Below are 20,311 nucleotides of genomic sequence, written 5' to 3'. Positions count from 1 at the left end.
GGAGGGAGTAAAATTAACAAAACAATTTTTGTGAAGACTTATTTGAATATATTTCGTGGTCATATATAAATGTTTTCAAAACTATTTTTGAGAGATATGTAGAAAGACGACAAGATGTATATAAGAGAAAAAATAATTAACAAGGAAAGGATGTGCAAAAAATAACAGATATGATAAGTGAGAAAACAAATTTTGTAAAAAAAAAAACTTCCTAGAAAATGTCTACAAGTACAACATCCAAAAACACAAAATTAATGCGGCCGGATGCTTTTTGTCTACTAGACTAGAAAAAGGATAAAAAGAAGGAAGGGGACAGACAAAAGTAAGAAATGGGATATGTCGGAGGAGAACAAGGAATAAAAGAAGGAGAAAAGAGCAAAAATATAGATGAGTATGGGGGCATGTCACTCGCGAGCTGATTCGCGAGCACAGAAGATGAATTTCGGTACGATACTAGACCCTACCCAAACCTTTTTTTTTTCATTCCTTCATTTAGGTCTTGTTTAGTTTCAAAAAAATTTGTAAAATAAACACCGTAACACTTTTGTTTGTATTTGACAAATATTGTCTAATCATAAACTAATTGAGTTTAAAAGATTCGTCTCGCAGATTACAGATAAACTATGTAATTATTTATTTATTTTATCTATATTTAATGCTCCATACATATGCAGAAAAATTCAATAGGACAGAAAATCTAAAAAATTTTGCAAAATTTTTTAGAAACTAAACAAGGCCTCAATTCATTATGGTGTCGTAAAAAATCATGATGTTGTCCGTGTCACGGAAGCATCAGGGCCTGGAATGCGGAATGGAATAAAAAGAATGCTAGCTGTTGGGCTGATTAGTCCGTTCAGATGAAAATGACTTGTGTTGGACAGGGCGGGCCGCGCGGTTGTGCAAATTTGTTGAAGGCATATATATGAGGTACAACTTGAATAGGCGAAGGACTCAATCGGATTCTGGAAAAGATTTTGTGTTTTCCCCAATCAAGCCATTTCTAAAATATGATTTGAACTCATCTGATTCATTTTATTTTTTAAAAAGAAAACCAGTAGTGCATATCTATGAGCTTGCTTGGTTGACTTTCAAAATTTGCCAAGTTGATGATTTGGCAACCAAAAGTTGATAAAAATCGGACGAAATATTTGCCACAGATTGGCAAACTAAATGAGAGGTATTAGCAAATTTTGTAACCAACCAAAGAAAGGCCATGAACTTGGCTTGTCTAAGTTTTGGCAACCAAATTTGTCTATCAACCAATCAGACAAGCATAATCGGACACTCACCTTTATAAAAATATTAAAATACAGATAATTTAAGCCATTTAATTATCAATTGTGCACCGTGGACAACATTGTTTTTTTTCTCTCTCTCCTTAATGGCAGACCTCGTTGTTGAATGTTGAGAGAGCATGTCATCTGCCATTGAAATAGAATTGCTAATACTTCTTTCATATCTGTAAAGAAAGTCGTTTACGATAATGACACAATCTTAATCTAACTTTGACTCCTTATTTTTATAAAAATATATTAAAAAGTGGTATATGTATATTTCAAGACAAATTTATTCATATGGTTTTCACATTTTTAAACTCAACAATTTAAAAAATATTCATAATTTATATTCTCAATGTTTAACTTAAAACTTGTCTAAAAAAACTTTCTTTACGGCTACGGAGGGAGCACTCATATACTCGCGAAGAGCTAGATGTTCAAGCCTATGTACATGAGTAGATTATCATGATGAACATATATATATATATATATATATATATATATATATATTAATAAACTAAGCTACAGTAAGTTATTTCTTCTTATTCTTCCTCTGTGATTTAGTATATATCTCCATTGTTTTATTAGCTGTCCTATCGTCTCTCGTTTAAAGCACGTAGATTTGCTACATGAAAATTGCAAATTAGAAATGTCATTGTAATTGCTTCTAGAATATGATTCTCATTGTATAGTGTTGATGCTAAATTGAATCTCGGATCACATAACAGTAAAGTCCAACAAGTCCAAGGTCACACGTGACCTAATTAGGTAGCGCGTGACTCTAAAATCATCAAGCACTAATCAACTAGTCGGTAGAACTGATTTGAAGCCCGTTTTTCACTGGAAAGACCCGATGCATCGAACAACATTCGTAATATTTCAAAGGAGATATTAACATTCAAAGGTTAAATTTTGCGTTGTTTGTGACTCAAAGGAACGGAGTACGATTTTTTTTCCAAAATGCGAAATTTACCAACCATTCTTGTCTTGGTTAACGCGGCACGAGCAATTAATTCGGCGCACGACAGAAATATCCGAACTGTCCTCCTTGCGTACAGCCGACGCCAATGAATTCTGCTGGATTAATTCGCAAAAAAAAAAAAATCTGCTGGGTTATTTCTTATTTGTCATCACGCAATTGGTCTGCTATCTGGGGCTCTCGGCATCTAAACCCTCCCGGGGCCGCTAATCAAACCCGCCGCCGCACCTGCCGTCTCCGCCCAATCCCTAGCCCCGGCCTCCTGGGGACGACGCCATGTACGCCGCCGCTGTGTTGGCAGCGGCCTCTGCGGCATGCGTCGTCGCGGCGCAGTCCCCGGAGCCGCGCGACAACGCGACGATCGCCGACGTGATGAGCATCTCTGTCTTCATGGCCGTATTCTTCCCCGTCTTCGTCGTGCTTCTCGCCTTCGCCTGCCTCCGCCTGTTCCGGGCCCCCGACGACGACCCTCAGGCTCCGGACGCGGCGGCGTCGGCAACGGAGTGGCCCCGCGGCGGCGGGGGCAGCCGCAAGGGAGGGCTCGACGCCGCCGCGATCGCCGCGCTGCCGCTGGTGTTCTTCCGGGAGGTGAGGCAGCACCGGATCGTGGACGGGCGCGGCGACGACGCGCTCGAGTGCTCCGTCTGCCTCCTCGAGTTCGACGACGACGACGCGCTCCGCCTCCTCCCGACGTGCCCGCACGCGTTCCACCCGGAGTGCATCGGCCTCTGGCTCGAGAGGCACGCCACCTGCCCGCTGTGCCGCGCCAGCGTCCTCGACGCGCCACCACCACCACCAGCTCCGGCAGCGGCGCAGCACCAGACGGCGCCACCGCCGCTGCTAACGCCGGACTCGTCGCCCGTTCCCGCGGCTATCGTGCTAATCGGCGACGCCGCCGGCGCAAGCGCAAGCGCTGAAGGGGATGAAGAGGATTGGACAACGATCCAGCGCCTCGCGAGGAACCGCCGCGCGGCGGGGCGGCAGGCGCTGCCGCGGTCCAACTCGACGGGCCACAGCGCCAGCGACGACGGCGGGATGGAGCGGTTCGCGCTGCGGCTCCCCGAGCACGTGCGCCTCGAGCTGCTCATGTCGCACAGGCTGAGGCACGTGACGAGCGCGGTGGCGTCCGTGCGCGTCATGGAGGGCAGCGCCCACGACGCCAGCAGTGTGGTGGGCGGGAGCGTCAGGAGCGCCATGGCGAGGCTGCTGTCGTCGCTCTTTGCGCCGGGCGCCGGGTGGAAGGGCGATGGCGACGATAAGTCCGGCAAGGCGGACGCCACCGCTGGGGCGTCGTCTCTCCGCCGCCGCGACAACTCGTCCAGAGGAGCAGTGGGAGAAGAGAAGAGAAGCGTCTGATCGGCAAAAGGCAGGGGGAGAGAAAACCTTGGTGAAGCACCAAATAAGTACTCTGTGATCTCAATTCGATTCCAAACTTCTGATGATTCCATCTGTCTGTTTTCAGTAGAGATGCTTCTTCTTGGATTGAAGCTTCAGAGTGTAGCTTGAGGATGCAGTGTTGCGGATTTTGATCATTTTCTTTTGACCCCATTTTTGTGAGATTGTGAGAACATGTGGGAACGGGGTAAACATGTGAGCGAATATCCCACTGATTTGGCAGAGTACTTGAGCCGATGTAGGTTGATAATGCAGTGTTGCAGAATTTTGTTCATTCTATTTTCATTCCATCTATGTGACATTGTGAGAAAAAGATACCAGAACAAGGACACATCCGTTTTTTTTTCTAACGAAGAAATTTTAATCGAATCGATTTGCTGACATATGTGCCCTTCCATTTTACGGTATATTGCGGTACAAGTGAGAAGGATAAATCCCTTGTCCTCTACTCATATGAATTTAAACAGGATCTTCTTCAGAAGCCACTATAAATGGGCCTGTTTGGTACAGCTCACATTCATGAGCTGTTTTATTTGTCAAACACTTATTTTCAAAATAACTTCATGGATGAAGCTGTTTTTCTCCCTCCTCCTCACAAAGACTTAAGCCTTGTTTAGTTCACAAAATTTTTGGTTTTTGGATACTGTAGCAATGTTGCAAATTCATTGGTTGTCTGACACTTTGGGGGCTTGTTAATTTTCCAGTAGAGGGGCTTGCTCGAGTACAGGCGGCCGCAACATCAATATCTGCTTCAATAGCACAGTGAACCTGCAAAACAGACCATTTCCTTTTTTTGAATCTTGCATCATTTCTAGCTCTCCAGATATACCAGAGAGTTAGAATGATTCGCTTCAGATCTTCATCTGTAGTGGTCCTTTTGATGATAGAAGCTAATATTTCTTGGATTCCATCCTACTCAAAGGGGAGTAAAGAGGTGCGCAAGGGGGTTTTGGAAGAGAACCAAACCGCCCTTGCAAAGCTACAGTGAAAGAATAGGTGAGAGTCATTTTCTAGCTTATTGCAAATTTCACAATTCTTGTTAATCTTTGTGGAAAGACTCCCAGCTCTGACCCCCGTGGCAATAGCTCTTCTTATCAATCTCCAAGTAAAGGTTTTCATGTTAGGGGATAAACTTTTGTGAGCCCACACCCTCCTTAGAATCTCCATGGATTGAGTGGTAACACTCCTGGAACCCTGTGTTGGAAGATGTACCTGCATTTGAGAGTTAAGAAGCTTAAAAGCTTCTCTTGAAGTGCAATTGCCTTTGGGAGCAGGTTTCCATTTGATCTCATCTTTGTCATTTGAAGGAACGGTGATAACATTACTTATTGCAGTTGTAGCAGCAGTATCAAAAACCTGAGAGATGAAATTAATATCCCAGTCATGTGAATTAGCAGTCCACAATTCAGAAATATTGTGTGGCAAGTTTGGTACAGTTACAGGTAGTCTTAGGTGGCTGTGAATTTCTTTCCAGATGGAGCACCAAGGTGTAGACCAAATACTGAAATCACCCTTCTGAATTTGAACAGTGCAATTATCAATCAAAATATTTTTTATTTGCCAAATAGAGGACCAAAAGGCAGATTTGATATTGTTGTCACGAGCTGTCCAAAAACTGTCATTGGGAAAATATTTAGCTTTGAGGATATTCGAGAGAAAAGGATTTTTACCTGTCGCAACATTCCATGCAGCATGAAGAATGAGACTACGATTGACTATCAATAAATCTCTTATTCCTAAACCGCCCTCTTTCTTTGGCTTGCAAATATCGCTCCAAGATCTGAAATGGAAAGGAGAAGTAGAATTGTCCTCTTGGGCACCGGCCCACCAAAAGTTCCGAATTATAGTAGTAATTTTGGAAATGAATGCCTTTGAAAAAAGAATGGTTGACATGTAGTAAATAGGAATAGAAGCTAGAACCGAATTAATATAAACAAGATGACCAGCATGGTTGAGTTTGTTTGCTTTTAGTATAGTTAACTTTGCCTTAAATTTGTTAAGAATATAATCATAAGCTTTAGCTCTGTCATTGTGATTGAAAATAAGTGGGTGGCCAAGATAAATAGTGTTAGGAGTAAGATCAGGAACAGGAAACACACTTTTAACAGCCACCCTACTACTGTTGTCAGCATTCCTACTAAACATGATAGAGGATTTTGCTAAATTAGGAGTCTGACCAGAGACATTACAGAAGTTCTGAAGGATAGAGTTAATTTTATTTGCCTCCTCTTGAGTAGCTTGACCACAAATAATCAAATCATCAGCAAAGAGGAGGGAGTGAATTTTAGGACAATTTGGTCCGAGAGTAACACCTTGAATGTTATGAGTATCAGAATGTTGCTGCAGGCAAATAGAAAGTTCATTTACAGCAATAATAAAGAGGTAGGGTGATAGAGGGCAACCTTGCCTTAAACCACGCTGAGGATGGAAACTAGGAGTAGACTCACCATTGATAATAACTGAAAGAGTCGTAGTAGATATATATTTGTAAATAAGATCAACAAAATGATCATGAAAGCCTTGTCTTTTGAGTGCTTTAACAATGAAGTTCCATTCTATTCTATCAAAAGCTTTTGCAAGATCAATTTTAAGGAAAAAAGCTTTTTGCTTCCAACTTTTAAGATTGAAACTGTGGATAATCTCTTGAGCAATGATAATATTAGAAGCAATATATCTTCCTTGAACAAAAGCAGTTTGAGAAGGGTGAATAATGTGAGGCAAATGATTTCTAATTCTATCAGCAAGAGACTTAGCTATGATCTTGTAGGCCACGTTACAAAGGCTGATAGGTCTGTAGTCTTTGGGAGTAAGAGGAGCATTAATTTTTGGAATAAGAGTGATATGAGTATAATTAATTTCAGCAGGCAAATAACCAGACCTATAAAAAGATGCAACAAGATCATAGACATCATTAGCAATCCAATCCCAAGAGGCCTTATAAAAAGCTGCATTTAAACCATCTGGTCCCGGCGCTGCATTGGATCTCATATTATTTATGATACTGTGTACTTCTTGCATGTCGGGAGTTGAATTAGTAAAAGAGTCATCTATGATTACCTAATTTTGTTCCAGATCATTGGGCCAATCTTGTTCTTCTGATCCTGCATTGTTAGAATCTTGAGAACTGAAAATTTCCATGAAGTATTGATTAGCAGTACGGGCAAGTTGCTCCTGTGTCATAGAGAAAGTCCCATCGGGATTATGAAAGCGGGTGATGGTGTTTTTCCTAGCTCTCTTGATAATAGACTGGTGGAAGAAACTGGTATTTCTATCCCCAACGATAGACCAGTTCTTTTTGAATCTTTGCCTGTGGTAGACATCATTTTTGGCTAAAAGGGATTCATGCTGGAAGGCTAACTCTTTTTGCAAGCTAGGACTTTGTTGGTGTGGAGGACGCATTTGGAGGTTGAGGATTTGGTCTTCAATGGTTTTAAGCTGATCAGAAATCTTGGGTATACTTTTGCGCCACTTATTCAAGTCCTTAACCAGGTAATGAGTTTTGAGATGGAAAGGACGCCTAGAATATTTGCGCCAACTCTGTTTGGCAGTGAGCTCGTAGTCATCTTCAAGTAGCCACCAATTCTCAAATTTAAAACTTCTGCTATATTTGTGAACTTTAGTATTGAGCATGGCAAGGATCGGAGCATGATCGCTTTTCATCATAGGCAAGTGATAAACAACAGTGTTAGGAAAAGCAGAGCACCATTCAACATTCCCTAAACAACGATCTAGACGTTCATAAGTGGGATTAGAACTAAAACGCTTGTTAGTCCAAGTGTAAGCTGGTCCATTGTAACCCAAATCAAATAAGCCACAAGTCTTAACCATGCAACAGAAATCGGCAATGCGTTTAGCATTAGCAGGATTAGGACCCAGTTTTTCATTAGCATTCATAATGTTATTGAGATCCCCCATACAGAACATAGGCATGCTAGGACAATTTTCAATAAAAGCTTGCACTTCAGACCAGATCATAGCAGTGTTAAGGTGGTGGGGGTCCCCATATACGCAAACTAAACCAAACTTAACCATGGATTGCTTATGAACACAAAGAGAAAAAATATAGTTCTGACTAAAGGAAATTATTTGAACATCTATTACTTGCTTCCAGAGTAACTAAAGCCCCCCAGATTGGCCTTGGGATGGAACCACATGAGCATGATCAACTTGAAAACGATTTATTAGAGCAGTATTAGTAATTCTAGAATTTCTAGTTTCAGAGATAAAAATTACCTGAGCATTGGTAGATTTTATGAGGCGATCGAGATGCAACATTTTGGAACTACCGAGGCTACCACCATAGCCTCGACAGTTCCATGCTAGGAAGCTCATCGCGTCAGCTGTCTACATCAGCAACTGGAAATTGAGAACCCGGTGGAGGCTGAGATCACCGCAGAGAACTCTCACAGAGCGCCCAAGAAAGAAACACTCTTCAAAGCCTCGAACAGGAGGAGCGCGAACTGCACGACCGACGAGAGCGGACAACTCGCCAGGCACTTGAAGAGGCACCCACGGGAGAGAGGATGGACGGGAGGCAAGAAAGAGCACAGGAAACTGCACACGCGCGGAGGGAGGCGGGCGAATAGATTGACGCACGCAGAAGCCGCAGACCCAGAAAATCGCGACCGCGAGTCAACTACGCCAGGAACCAGGCTGCAGAACTCAACGGAACACAAATCCACCGCAAGACCAAAGATTTAACGAAGTTAGAACTGCTGCAAGCTGCCTCCTACCTTGGCATGGACTAATCACAGAGACCTCCAAGACAGGCACAACAGTGACAAAGCAAGAGCCAGCAGAGAGACAAAGAGGCGCTAGCAGATTTGCAGAGGAAAAGCAACAGCCAAAGCAAATCTGACCCAAAGAACCACAAGAACAGATGAGGAATCGCAGCTATGGAAACAAATCGGGAAGGATTTAGATACAGATTAAGGAGATCTGGAGGGGAAGGAAGAGCTACAGTAACGTGGCTACAGGAGCTAGAGAAGCCGGCATCCGCCCAGAAAGTTCTCGTTGCGACTTACACATATGAGGTGTTATTACTACCTACGAAGCCACTTCATCCGCACCTCTGCTTCGCCACACTGTCTTTTGGCCGCACCTCTCCACAAGGGGGCACTAATCAAGTCATCATTTGGCACTAAGTTTAGGAAATTTTGATGAGGTCTTTGGCTTCTTAGACTTTCTTTCATGTTCATGGTGGACGACTGGCATGCTAATTGGGTGTATCAGGAATTCGGGATGGAAATCTGAGCTACACAAGATCACAAGGTGGACGACTGGCATGCTACTTATTTATTGAGTAGGGTCCTACCCTCAATGTACAATTACAATCCCTCACAAAACTATGTCAATTAAATTATAACTTGTACATGGAATTGCCCAAAATCCAGCTTAGGCCTCGTTTGGCAACAAGAAAAGTTTCGGATTCTTGCGAGAGTTGGTAGAATTATTGTCAAACGAGTTAGATGAGAAAAGTTTCACTCGAGAATCATTAGAAATGTTTATAGTTTTATGCCTAGTAAGGAGAAACACCTCTTAGCTAGGTTTCACATTTCTCATTCTTGCCCCCCTTCTGTATATGAACCATAATTTTTTAGTTTGTTTTTTTAAAGTGAAATGAGTTAAAATAGGTTGTGTTTATGTTATTCTTTGTCCACAAAAGTTCAGAATTTTTAAATAATATTTTCATTTACATTATTTTTTAGTAAAAATATATTTCTTGAATCAGAATCTAGACTACCAACTGAACGGTTTCACGAATGTGACTCTGATCATCACCAGAAATACCTCTTGAGGGAATTTGGATCTAAAACATTTATTCAAAATTTTAGATCATCCCTACCAAACACACTCTTAGTTAGCTCTGAAAATTAGCTTAACTTAATTTTACGATCTTTCTAATGTTTATGATTCTCTTACGCGGACTCCCATTTGCATGTTTCACATATGTATTTTGATCATGTAATGATAGCTATGCAACAGTGATATATACTACAAGCCGTTTCACATATGTATGTTGAATAGCATCTCCAAAAGACTAGCTAAAATTATATTCTAAATTACAAGATTTAGCCATTGTATAAAATAAAAAACTCACTTAAAGCATAAAGTTCCACAACAGCCTTTGTATAAGATAGCTAGTGAGGACGACATGCTATATATGACAAGCGAAAGTTTAGGAATAGCAAACTTGCTATTTTAGCAAACCAGATAGCACATCTGTTGGAGTTTAACTTTTGCTTTAAAAATATAAAAATAGTCTAGACAATATGGATAACATATCTGCTGGAGTTGCTCTTAGGCACAACCCAACAAGCCCGTTTTTTATACATTATTTGGACTCAATAGGGGAGGAACGCCATGTTTCACGCCGTCCTAACTGATGTGTAGTGGGTGCCCATGTTGTTTTTTACGAAGTCAGTCAAAATCACAAAAAAAAGTTTGACCGAAAGAAAAGATACAAATTCACACAAAGAGAGAGCAAACTAAAAAAAAGTAAAGAAAAATCATGTGGAAAGAAAAGAAAGTCAAGCCAAATTCCTGGCCTTGCACCTGGCCGGCCACCGCGCCGCCGTGGAGCATACCACATGACCGCACGGCGGTTTCCTTGCGCCTGCATCGGGTCCCACGCCTCCCCACCGCGCCGACACTTCCGCGACGCTCTGTGCCCACGACGTCGTCCTGGCCAACAAGGACGGCCACCGGCGTCGTGCGCCGTGGCATCTCTCGCCACACGCCGATGAGCTCCCCTCGCAGTTGGAGGCGCCGCCTAGTCTGATGACGAGGCTGGTCGCGTGCCGCAGCCGCCTCGACTTGAGCACCTCCTCCAGAACGTGCGGCGGCAACCGCACAGTGAACCTCTCGCGGTCGTCTCCCGTCGTCTCCGCCGCGACCGCCGACGCCGACGCCGACGCCGAGTGCTGCCCCGTCGAGCGTGACCGCGGCATCATCCTCGCCGCGCGCGCGCGCAGCTTCACGAGGTCCACGGTCTCCTCCTGTGCCTCTCTCCTCCTTTCGTCGTCGTTCTCCACCTCCACGACGCGAACAGTGACGCCAGCCGCCTCCAGCGTCGTCTGCAGCGGCTTCGTCTCAGGCGAAGAAAGCGACGCCGCCGGCGGCGGCATCACGGGCCTCTCGAGGTTGGCGCGGCACAGCGGGCAGGTGATGTGGTCCTCGAGCCAGGGGTCGATGCAGTCCGGGTGGAAGGCGTGGGAGCACTGCGGCAGCAGCCGGAGCTCGTCGCCGTCGTCGAACGCAGTGAGGCACACGGCGCACTCCAGCACCCCGCCGCCGCTCTTGTGCTTCCTGATCTCCGCGTACGGCAAGATCGGGAGCAAGGCTACCGCCGCCGGGTCGAGCCCTCGCCTGCGCCACCTGATGGAAGCCTGCCATCCTCCAGCGCTGGCGTCCGCGTCCGCGGAGCTGCTGCTACGCCGCCACTGGTTGATGAGGACGCAGAATAAGACGAGGACGAAGAAGACGATGGCGGCGACGGTGATGACGGTAGTAGGCACGGTCCGGCCGGTGGTTTCGCTGAGCAGCTGCAGCTGCGGTGGTGGAGGCACCTGTGCCTGTGCGGTGACCGTGTTGAAAGCACCTACGACGGCGAGGAGGAGATAGAGGGCGGCAAGTGGGTTTGGCCGCCTCGCGTTCGGGATGGCCATGGAGGGTGTGCTGACTGCTGACTGCAGAGGCAGAGCTAATGAAATGGAAGGATTGATGGCTTTAGCTGCAGGAGTTTCTTGCCCTTTGCGAGCAAACTACTGTACTTGACACCACTTTTTATCGTGTGATGATTGAGAATTCGAGCGGGAGGGGAAGCTGTGCGGAGAACTGTTTACTTGTCATACTATTATGGCCTTGTTTAGATACACCCAAACCTCCAAAACTTTACAAGATTCCCCATCACATCGAATCTTGCGGCAGATGTATGGAACATTAAATATATATAAAAAAGATAACTAATTGCACAGTTTACTTGTAAATCACGAGACGAATCTTTTAAGCCTGGTTGCTCCATGATTAGATAATGTTTGTCAAATAAAAACGAAAATACTACAGTGTCAAAATCCAAAAAAAATTTGAATCTAAACAAGGCCTATATATGCCGCGCTGAGCGGCTGACAAAGCAGGAAATTTTTGGTGCTTGGTGGAAAAAAAAAGGCCAACGTCAACGGTGCACCACAGGATACAGAGAAATGTATTTCTCTTTTCTGTATACTCCGCTATTTCAGTAGCACCTCCTATTTCCAATTCAGATGGTGGAGACAAAAAAAAAAAAACCGCCTCCAACATAATCCCTACTAGATCTCCCTCCCAATTTGTTGGACTTCTATTTTCTCCCTCTTATTATCCATTTTGCGGATCCTACTTGACTACCCAAACGCCCCCCCCCCCCTCTTCCTTCTCCACGCGCAAGCATGTGAGCCTCGATGCCGACGCTTCCTGGCCGAACACGGTAGTCCTACCCTAACGCTGGTGCTTCCTGGCCGGCACGACGGTCCTTCCTGACGCGGGTACTTTTTGGCCTAATGCGGGAGCCGTGCTTGACGGCGGCGGCCCTGCCCAGCGTAGCATTTGTTCACCTAGTTATGGCCAAATCATCACTGCCAAGGATCTAATTGCTCTGGTACTAAATTTTTATGAACCTCAACCGAGATTCACTCCAACACCTTGTATTTAGTTTACCATCATAAGGTGGCTAAGAAGAAGTAAAGGATCTCTCGGTTACAGAACGAGGCTCGAGGCTCCTGCCGCCTGGTTTTCCGGACGTAGCCAATCGTCTCCCTATTCGATCCTTCCTATCTTTTTCCCTCTCCAATGTTCTACTTCTACACCCGTGTGTTTGGATTGGGGTCAGATTGGGATATCCCGAGTCCGCCCCAAGATAGTGTGTTGTTTGGTTTATGGGTTGAGTGGATCTGGGTCCATACTCTAGGGAATATGCTTGGTAGATGCAGGTTGAACTACTTCCACCAAATCAAGAGGGCCGCGCTCACCCACATCGACACCATGTCGTCTCCGTCTCACGCGCTGGCGCAGGGCATGGTCTCATGGGTGCGACCGTAGGGCGCAGACTTGCGTGGGCCACTGGCGCGAGGTGAGGCGAAGTAACAGGGCCTGACAGAGCTGGGAGATGGCAAGGCGGAGCAACGATGTCAACTAATGATGCTCGACGGTCCACCGAGGGGATCCCCATGATGGTAGATTGATTGGTAGAGATGCGCATGATTAGGAACTAGATGGTAACAGAGACACAAGACATAAGATTTATACAGGTTCAGGTCGCTAGTGTGACGTAAAACCCTACGTCCTGTGCTCTATTATTTTCTATTGATCGTGTATGGTTGAGGTATCGACTAGGGGACCCCTGCCCCTCCTTATTACTCTGAAGCGATAAAGTTATAAGTAAAGTATCCTATTTGGTATTAGGATATCTAATAAATCACATCTTGTAGCCTTGCGTTGCACGCCGACCAGTGCCGCCCACCGCATGCTTTGATCTTCCGAGTTGAGCCATCTCTGATGCTGCAGGTCACATCTTGTTCTGTGGGTACCGGAGGTCATACCCCCCACAAGCGGGTGAGGCGGAGCAAGGCCAGGCAGAGATGGCGGAGCAACGACATGGTCGCATGGAGATGGCGGAGTAGGGGCAGGTGGAGCAGGAGTTCCAGGGCGAGGGAACTCACACGGGTTCGGCGAAGATGGCGGACCTCCAATGGGCTAGAGATGGTGGAGCTAGAAGTTCGTGGCCTGAGGCAAGCACGGGCTCGAGTGACCAACGTCCAGAGTGAGCGACCTCGGCCTCGGGAGGGTGGCGGTGCCTGATGATGTGCTCGGGGATAGCAGACAGGTGGCATGCGACCTCGAATAGATGGAGGAAGAAGATAACATACCAAATAAAATAAATAGATGACATGTGGGCCCCACTAATAGCTATTGTTAATGGTGTGAACATGTCATCCATTCCGTTCTTCTTCATCCTTCCAGCCAAACAAAAAACTGAGTTCTACCTTTTCCTTTAACCAAACACGAAATGGGTTCATCCCATCCTAAAGAACTAGATTGGAACCAACAGAACTCACTTCCCAAACTAAACACATGGCATGTCTCTTTGCTAGCTTGGGCTCTCACTTGGATCTCTAGTTAGGGCCAAAGTATTTTGAGTTGGGCTTCAGGCGTCTCTTGGGCCTCATGTTCTCCTAGGCGTTCTAGTATTTGGCGCATGATCTCTCCACCAGATGCGATCGCCTCCCTTGGTGCCTGACAGTGATGTCTTCGAACTTTAGTAAAAAAACATCTTTAAGGGCATGAGCAATGTAGGCTAACACTCATAGTGGTTTTAGTACAAATAAAGTGATCCATGTAGACTAGAAAATATTAAGGCTACTAGTCACTCAATACAAAGTATCACTACTTGTGGTTTGCATAGATACTTTTTTTCTTGCATGATGCCTCACATTTATTTCCTCTCCCTCTTCTTTTTTTAGCATGGACCATCTTTTCCCTTCCTAAGTATATGTAGCTTATGCAGACCACTATAACAACTATAGAGTGTCTACTTTTTTTTCTCCAATTCTACTTTAAGCCTGTTCGTTTGAGCTTATATCCCGAATCCGAATCTGTAGCTATTTAACAATGTTTTTCTCTTACAATAAATCAACGAACAATTCTTTCGGTCATAACTTTTCAGCCAAGCGAAGATGCTCTGATCTTGGAGCTACTAGTAAAGTAGCTACGTTGGGAAGGCCTAAGTTGAACTCTTCACTGACGTGTACCGAATATAATCCAGTAATAACTAGCGGATGCTCTTGACCAGATCGATCAATGTGGAATCCATTCGTATATCCTCATGTTCGTCTAAGCACCAGACATTCTGATCGGATCGTTGTTCTATAAGCAGATGGAGGAAGAAGATAATTAACGTACCAAATGAAATAAAGAGATGACCTGTGAGCCCCTACTAATAGCTAGTGTTAATGGTGTGAACATGTCATTCATCCCATTCTTCTTCATCCTTCCAGCCAAACAAAATACTGAGTTCAACCTATTCCTTTAACCAAACACGAAATGAGTTCATCCCATCCAAAAAAACTGGGTGAGAACCAACCAAACTCACTTGGTTCTCAAACAAAACATACGACACGTCTCTTTGCGTTGGGCTCTCACTTGGATCTCTAGTCAGGGTAGAAACACATGACATGTCTCTGTGTTGTGCTCCCACTTGGATCTCTAGTCATGGCGAAGTATTTTGAGTTGGGCTTCGGGCCTCTCTTGGGCCTCACATTCTCCTAGGCTTTCTTCGGTGCTAGTGTTTGGCGCAGGATCTCTCCACCAGATGCAACCGCCTCCCTTGGTGCCTGATGGCGATGTCTTCAAACTTTAGTAAAAAAAACCTCTCTAACGACACGAGCAATGTAGGCTACCACTCATAGTGGCTTTAGTACAAACAAAGTGATCCATATATACTAAAAAAATGTTAAGGCTATTACTCACATAATACAAACTATCACTACTTGTGGTTTGCATAGACTTTTTTCTTTCATCATGCCTCATATTTATTTCCTCTCTCTCTCTTCTTTTTTAGCATGAACCATCTTCTCTTTTTCTAAGTATATATAGCTTCTGCAGACCACTATGATAACTATCGAGTATCTATTTTTTTGTCGGATCCTACATTGACCTTGGAGCTACGTGTAAAGTAGCCGCGGAGAAGGCATAAGTTGACTCTTCACTAACGTCAACTTCAAGTACCGAATATAATCTAAATTTAGTAATAACTGTTGTTGGAATATAAGTGAATTGCCCACCTCTCCTCATCAGGTTAAGTTTTTGGGTTGAACTGGTTGGTGCATGTAACTTAAAATGATATTAAAGCCAGAGGTCTCGAGTTCGAATCTTAATTAGCACAATTAAATAAAATATAATTACTGCTCACTCCTGTTCCACGCGGATAGTCTTTACCGCGGGTCGATCAATGTGGAATCCATTGGTATATCCCCATGTTTGTCTAAGCACCGGACATTCTGATCGGATCGTTGTTCTATAGAGCTTTTTTTTTCCTTGTACTCTTTTTTATATCTTCAATCCACCAGATCCTCCGGCGATCACCAGATTATCCAAGTGATCTTAAAAAACTTCTGTCCAAGGCTATCTCGAGTGTCAAGAGAGTTTTGGGTGGCTTTGATTTTTATTATTTCACGAATTTGTTATTCATCTCGAACTACTCGGTAAATTGAGCCGCCGGAGTACGGCAGTAATCGATCTGTCAACACCACGCGTGTCTGCCTGTACTATACACAAGCTAATACTAAGGTACAAGTATATGCTGGCTTGCAAGCGAGATATTCACCGATGCTTTATTCGCCTTGTTTATTTATTTGCATCTGATCATCTCTGTTAGGAGCTTATACCTCGGGACTCGCGCCTTCGCCCTGACCGGCGGCTTCGTCCTAGCGCCGCCGCCGGTCTGCACCTCCCTCCCCTTCGCTGCTGTCGCCAGCCGCTGTGCCGCCCTCTCGTGGCTCTTCTTGTGCTTCTTGACCGGCTTCTGCTGGGGCTCCGCCGGGAACGCTGACCTCGACGAGCATCCTCCAGAACCACCACCACAGGGCCGATCCTTGTCGCCTGCGTTACCCAGATACTTCTCTGAATCGCCGTACCGGTATCGCGATACGTATCCGATACGGCGCCGATACGGTATCGGAGAAGTATCGGAAAAATAGAGAAATAAAAATAAATAAAATAAATCCGATACTTTGTCGATACTAGACCGATACCTTCCCGATACTTTCCAGCCCATAACCTCTCAAATTGAAGTCCATCAAATTAGCAGTTCATTTTTGTGGTCCATTTACACAACACTAAAACTCTACTAGCCACCACACGTACACAATAGATGTAGTAGCGAACTTAGCCTAAAACTTATAGTATCCTAATATTTATTATTCTGCTGTAAGGATATTAAAAACAATATTTAGTTTTCTGCTAGTGTGAAACCAAGTATCTTAAATGCTTCATTGTACTAGCCATGTCTATATTTTGTCATCTCTATTTGTTGATTATTCTACTAGAGTAAAAATTATTCTTAATAGAAGTATTCTGATTTTTTTTTATATATTTATATACTTGCCGTATCGGCGTATCCTTGTTTTCTAAAAATGCCGTATCAACGTATCGCCGTATCGGTATCGCCGTATCCGTATCCCGTATCGGTGCAACCTAGCTTGTCGCCATGATGGCCACGAGAACCGTTCAGCCTTGACGCCGCCGCTCTCTGTTTTGCCCTCGCCGTCGTCAGCGCCTTAGCCGCCGCCGGCGACGGCGACGGCGAACCTTCGCCGACTTGCTTGTCTCCCAGGCACCAGTTGCAGGTCGAGTACGCCGCCATCCTTGGGTACTGGTCGCTGCAGTATCTGCATCATTTGTAAGCATCGTCCAGTCAGTACAAGATTGACGAATCGGCCGGAGGACAGTTAAAGAGTAGTACTGGCAAATCGGAATCAATTACAGTAACACGTACATATGCAGGCAAGGCATCCGTGTATACGATACGATCAGTCGATCATGGATGTTGTTCGTACCTGTGCTGCAGCCGCTGGAGGCAGACGGCGCACTGGAAGAGCTCGTCCGGCAGCCCTTGGTCGCCGCACATGCAGCAGACGGCGGCGGCGGCTGCAGCGGCGGCGCCGGGAGACACCATGGGCTCGACGAGATCGAGTTGGAAGGATATATAAATAGATTGAATTTGGCCTTGGTAGGTTGAAGATATATAGGCGTACGTACGTCGTAAACTTGTAATTAAGCGGCCGCCGTATAGTATCTATCTGCGAGATGGATCAGTCATCACGGACGACAGGGCTGCAGCTTTCGTGACGCGAGGGTCGGAAGAAAACGAGCGAGGCCTTGTTTCCTAAAATTCAAAAAATTTTAAAGATTCTTCGTCACATCGAATCTTATAGCACATACATGGAGCACTAAATATATACGAAAATAAAAAGTAATTATACAGTTTACCTGTAAATCACAAGACGAATCTTTTAAACCTAGTTAGTCCATGATTGGACAATACTCCCTCCGTCCATTAATCTCCTTCGTTTAAGCTTTGTGCACAGAGACCAAAGAGCATGAATGATTCATGTCTTTTCAATAAATTATTGTGGTCCAATTAATCTAATTAATGTGCATGCCTGCATGCAACCAAGGAGAAGCCAAGATGGCCTAGGTCCTCCATGGATACGTGTGCATGCACCCGATGAATGGCCAGCATGCATGCAAGTAACCATGATTATAGCCGGTCACCTCAAGATGATGGAGATAATTGGAAAAAAAAATTTTGCTTAAACGATTGAGATAAATGGACGGAGAGAGTATTTGTTAAATAAAAACGAAAATGCTACGGTTGCGGAAACCAAAAAAATTTTAAGAATTAAACAAGGCCCGAGTAGACGACCACGCGCGCTCGTGCACGGGTTGGGGACTTTTGAGTGTGTGTACGTATGGAGTGGCTGCTAAAGAAAGTCGTCCTAGAGTGCGTCATGGCTAGTGACTACTACCGTGGACTTGGGCGCCTAGCAAGACCACGGACTCAACAAGTCAAGAGTCAAGAGTCAAGAGTCAGAGGGGTACTGACGTAATTCCATCGGAAGCAAGCCATCCAGTGGTCCTACTCCCCACTGCCTATTTCATACCAGAAAGAATCGTGAGGATTTCAGGCCTACCAAAAAATTTTACAATATGTTTTTTAAATTTCTTGTTACATTGAATCCTACGGCACATGTATGAAACATTAAATATAGATAAAAATAAAAATTAACTGCATATTTTAACTGTAATTTGTGAGACGAATCTTTTAAGTCTATTTAGTCTTTTTTAGATAATGGATAAAATATCCGGCTTCATCTATACGAAGATAGAAACAGGCCAATTATTACACCGACCAAGTGCCGTAAGTTCGACTGTATAAGAAGCAGCCCCACAAAATCACTGGAAAAAAGTTTTCGACTAAACGCAACCAACATGTCTATGTGCGAGCCAACCATTGGAACTAAAAAAAAGCTAAAGCCGATGTCTCGAGGTGGACTGCTGCTGAGATAAGATGATCTTTGAGATCATCATGCCGCTGCAAGCTCGCCCATTGGCGTAGCCAGTGAGTTCCTCTGAAGAGTACCTGCAAAAGAGATTTAGGTTTGCCTTTGTCAAAAACTATTTCATTCCGTGTTAGCCATATATCCCACAATAAGGCTGATGCTGCTGTTAACAACAATGTATTATATCTTTTAGTACTCAATTTGGACCAAGACTCAAACAAGTCTATTTAGTTTATGATTAGATAATATTTATCAAATACAAATGAAATTGTTACAATGTCTATTTTGCAAAAAAAATAGAACTAAACAAGACCTTAGCTTAACAATATGGTGCTGCGGAATGCAATTAATGTTAACACATCATGTCCGTACTATATATGTTTCCCAACGTAATAATGTGTTCAGATTTATCGACTCCGTACCCAACCGGCTACTGTCTTCTCTAATGCAAAGACCTTGACCTATGTTCTTCGTCGCCTAGAAACAGTGTCAGAGTTAGAGCAAAATTAAGAGGAGTGCGTTATACTTGTGGGTACATATGATTTTATTATAGAGTATATATATATATATTAAAAATTTGATCATAATTATTCTCTTTTATATTTTCGTGGATGCGGCTGCACCTATTGCCAAAAGGAAGTTCGTCCAACATGTAGTGTAGGTTAGGATTTAGAGGAACTAGAAGGATAACCCTATGCGATGTTGTGAGACTTATGTATGAGTTATATTTATATATTCTTGCATCGGCAGGACAATAAAGGAATCCAATAAAAGAACTATATTAGTATTAGATTGAACTGTAAAATGACAGATCGAACAACAAATAGGCCTTGTTTAGTTCCAAAATTTTTTACAAAATAGGAATAGTACTACTTTCGTTTGTATTTGACAAATATTATCCAAATATGTACTAACTAGACTCATAAGATTCATCTCGTTGATTCCGACCAAACTGTGCAATTAGTTTTTATTTTCGTCTATATTTAATACTTCATGCATGCGTCTAAAGATTTGATGTGATGGGGAATCTGAAAATTTTTGCAAAATTTTCTGGGAACTAAACAAGGCCATAAACGAACAGAAACATATGGATGCTTTGTATATTTCTTACATATTGAAAATAGTAATTGCACTTAGTCTAGGTGACATGGATAGCTTGCACTAAGAGGTTGAAAGTTATATATTAAAATAGCTTATACATTAAGATATAGATATAGATATAGATATAGATATAGATATAGATATAGATATATAGGTTTGAGGCTCTTTGTTCTAGGCTTAGAAGAAGGTTTAGCTTAATTACGAGGCAACGCTAGGATGCATTACTAAAAAAAGATTTTCAGGTGCATTGCTTTCTTTTTTCAACATGGTTGCTAGTATAGTCACCTCTGAAAATAGAGAGAATACCTTAGCTAGCCGTATTTTTAGGAATGGATGGAAATACTAGCCATATCTAAAAATAAGGGTCTATTTCTTGAGTCAATCTAAAATAGTCAGCCTAAGAGCATAATTTAAAGACAAAATGATTATGGGGTCCATCACTTTATTACGCCATCACATCTCTCTCT

The 20,311-nt window shown here is 43.7% G+C and overlaps 3 protein-coding genes across 3 annotated transcripts; 1 reads left to right on the top strand and 2 right to left on the bottom strand.

Annotated features, from left to right (window-relative positions):
* Positions 1,974-3,925, top strand: LOC8068932 (RING-H2 finger protein ATL38). The gene has a single exon (XM_002453997.2). It carries the CDS (start codon positions 2,533-2,535, stop codon positions 3,610-3,612), a length of 1,080 nt encoding a protein of 359 aa, XP_002454042.1. The 5' UTR covers positions 1,974-2,532; the 3' UTR covers positions 3,613-3,925.
* LOC8068930 (RING-H2 finger protein ATL32) lies at positions 9,706-11,523 on the bottom strand. The gene has a single exon (XM_002452272.2). The coding sequence runs from the start codon at positions 11,316-11,318 to the stop codon at positions 10,182-10,184; it is 1,137 nt and encodes a 378-aa protein (XP_002452317.1). The 5' UTR covers positions 11,319-11,523; the 3' UTR covers positions 9,706-10,181.
* On the bottom strand, positions 16,563-17,362 carry LOC8072613. Its single transcript, XM_021460550.1, has 2 exons — positions 17,238-17,362; positions 16,563-17,069 (listed from the first exon to the last, which is right to left on the bottom strand). The coding sequence occupies exons 1-2, from the start codon at positions 17,354-17,356 to the stop codon at positions 16,823-16,825; spliced, it is 366 nt and encodes a 121-aa protein (XP_021316225.1). The 5' UTR covers positions 17,357-17,362; the 3' UTR covers positions 16,563-16,822.

Source organism: Sorghum bicolor, chromosome 4, assembly GCF_000003195.3.
Source record: "Sorghum bicolor cultivar BTx623 chromosome 4, Sorghum_bicolor_NCBIv3, whole genome shotgun sequence".
In the NCBI taxonomy this organism is placed as follows: Eukaryota; Viridiplantae; Streptophyta; class Magnoliopsida; order Poales; family Poaceae; genus Sorghum; species Sorghum bicolor.
The sequence above is the reverse complement of the archived record's forward strand: the minus strand, read 5'-3'. Positions and strand labels throughout refer to the sequence as shown.

What these genes read in the sequence shown, in the direction of transcription:
- LOC8068932 (XM_002453997.2), top strand. Translation starts at nt 2,533, where the DNA reads ATGTACGCCGCCGCTGTGTTGGCAGCGGCCTCTGCGGCATGCGTCGTC.
- LOC8068930 (XM_002452272.2), bottom strand. Translation starts at nt 11,318, where the DNA reads ATGGCCATCCCGAACGCGAGGCGGCCAAACCCACTTGCCGCCCTCTAT.
- LOC8072613 (XM_021460550.1), bottom strand. Translation starts at nt 17,356, where the DNA reads ATGGTGTCTCCCGGCGCCGCCGCTGCAGCCGCCGCCGCCGTCTGCTGC. An exon ending in CTCCAGCGGCTGCAGCACAG is followed by an intron (nt 17,070 to 17,237) that starts GTACGAACAACA and finishes CAAATGATGCAG; the next exon opens with ATACTGCAGCGACCAGTACC.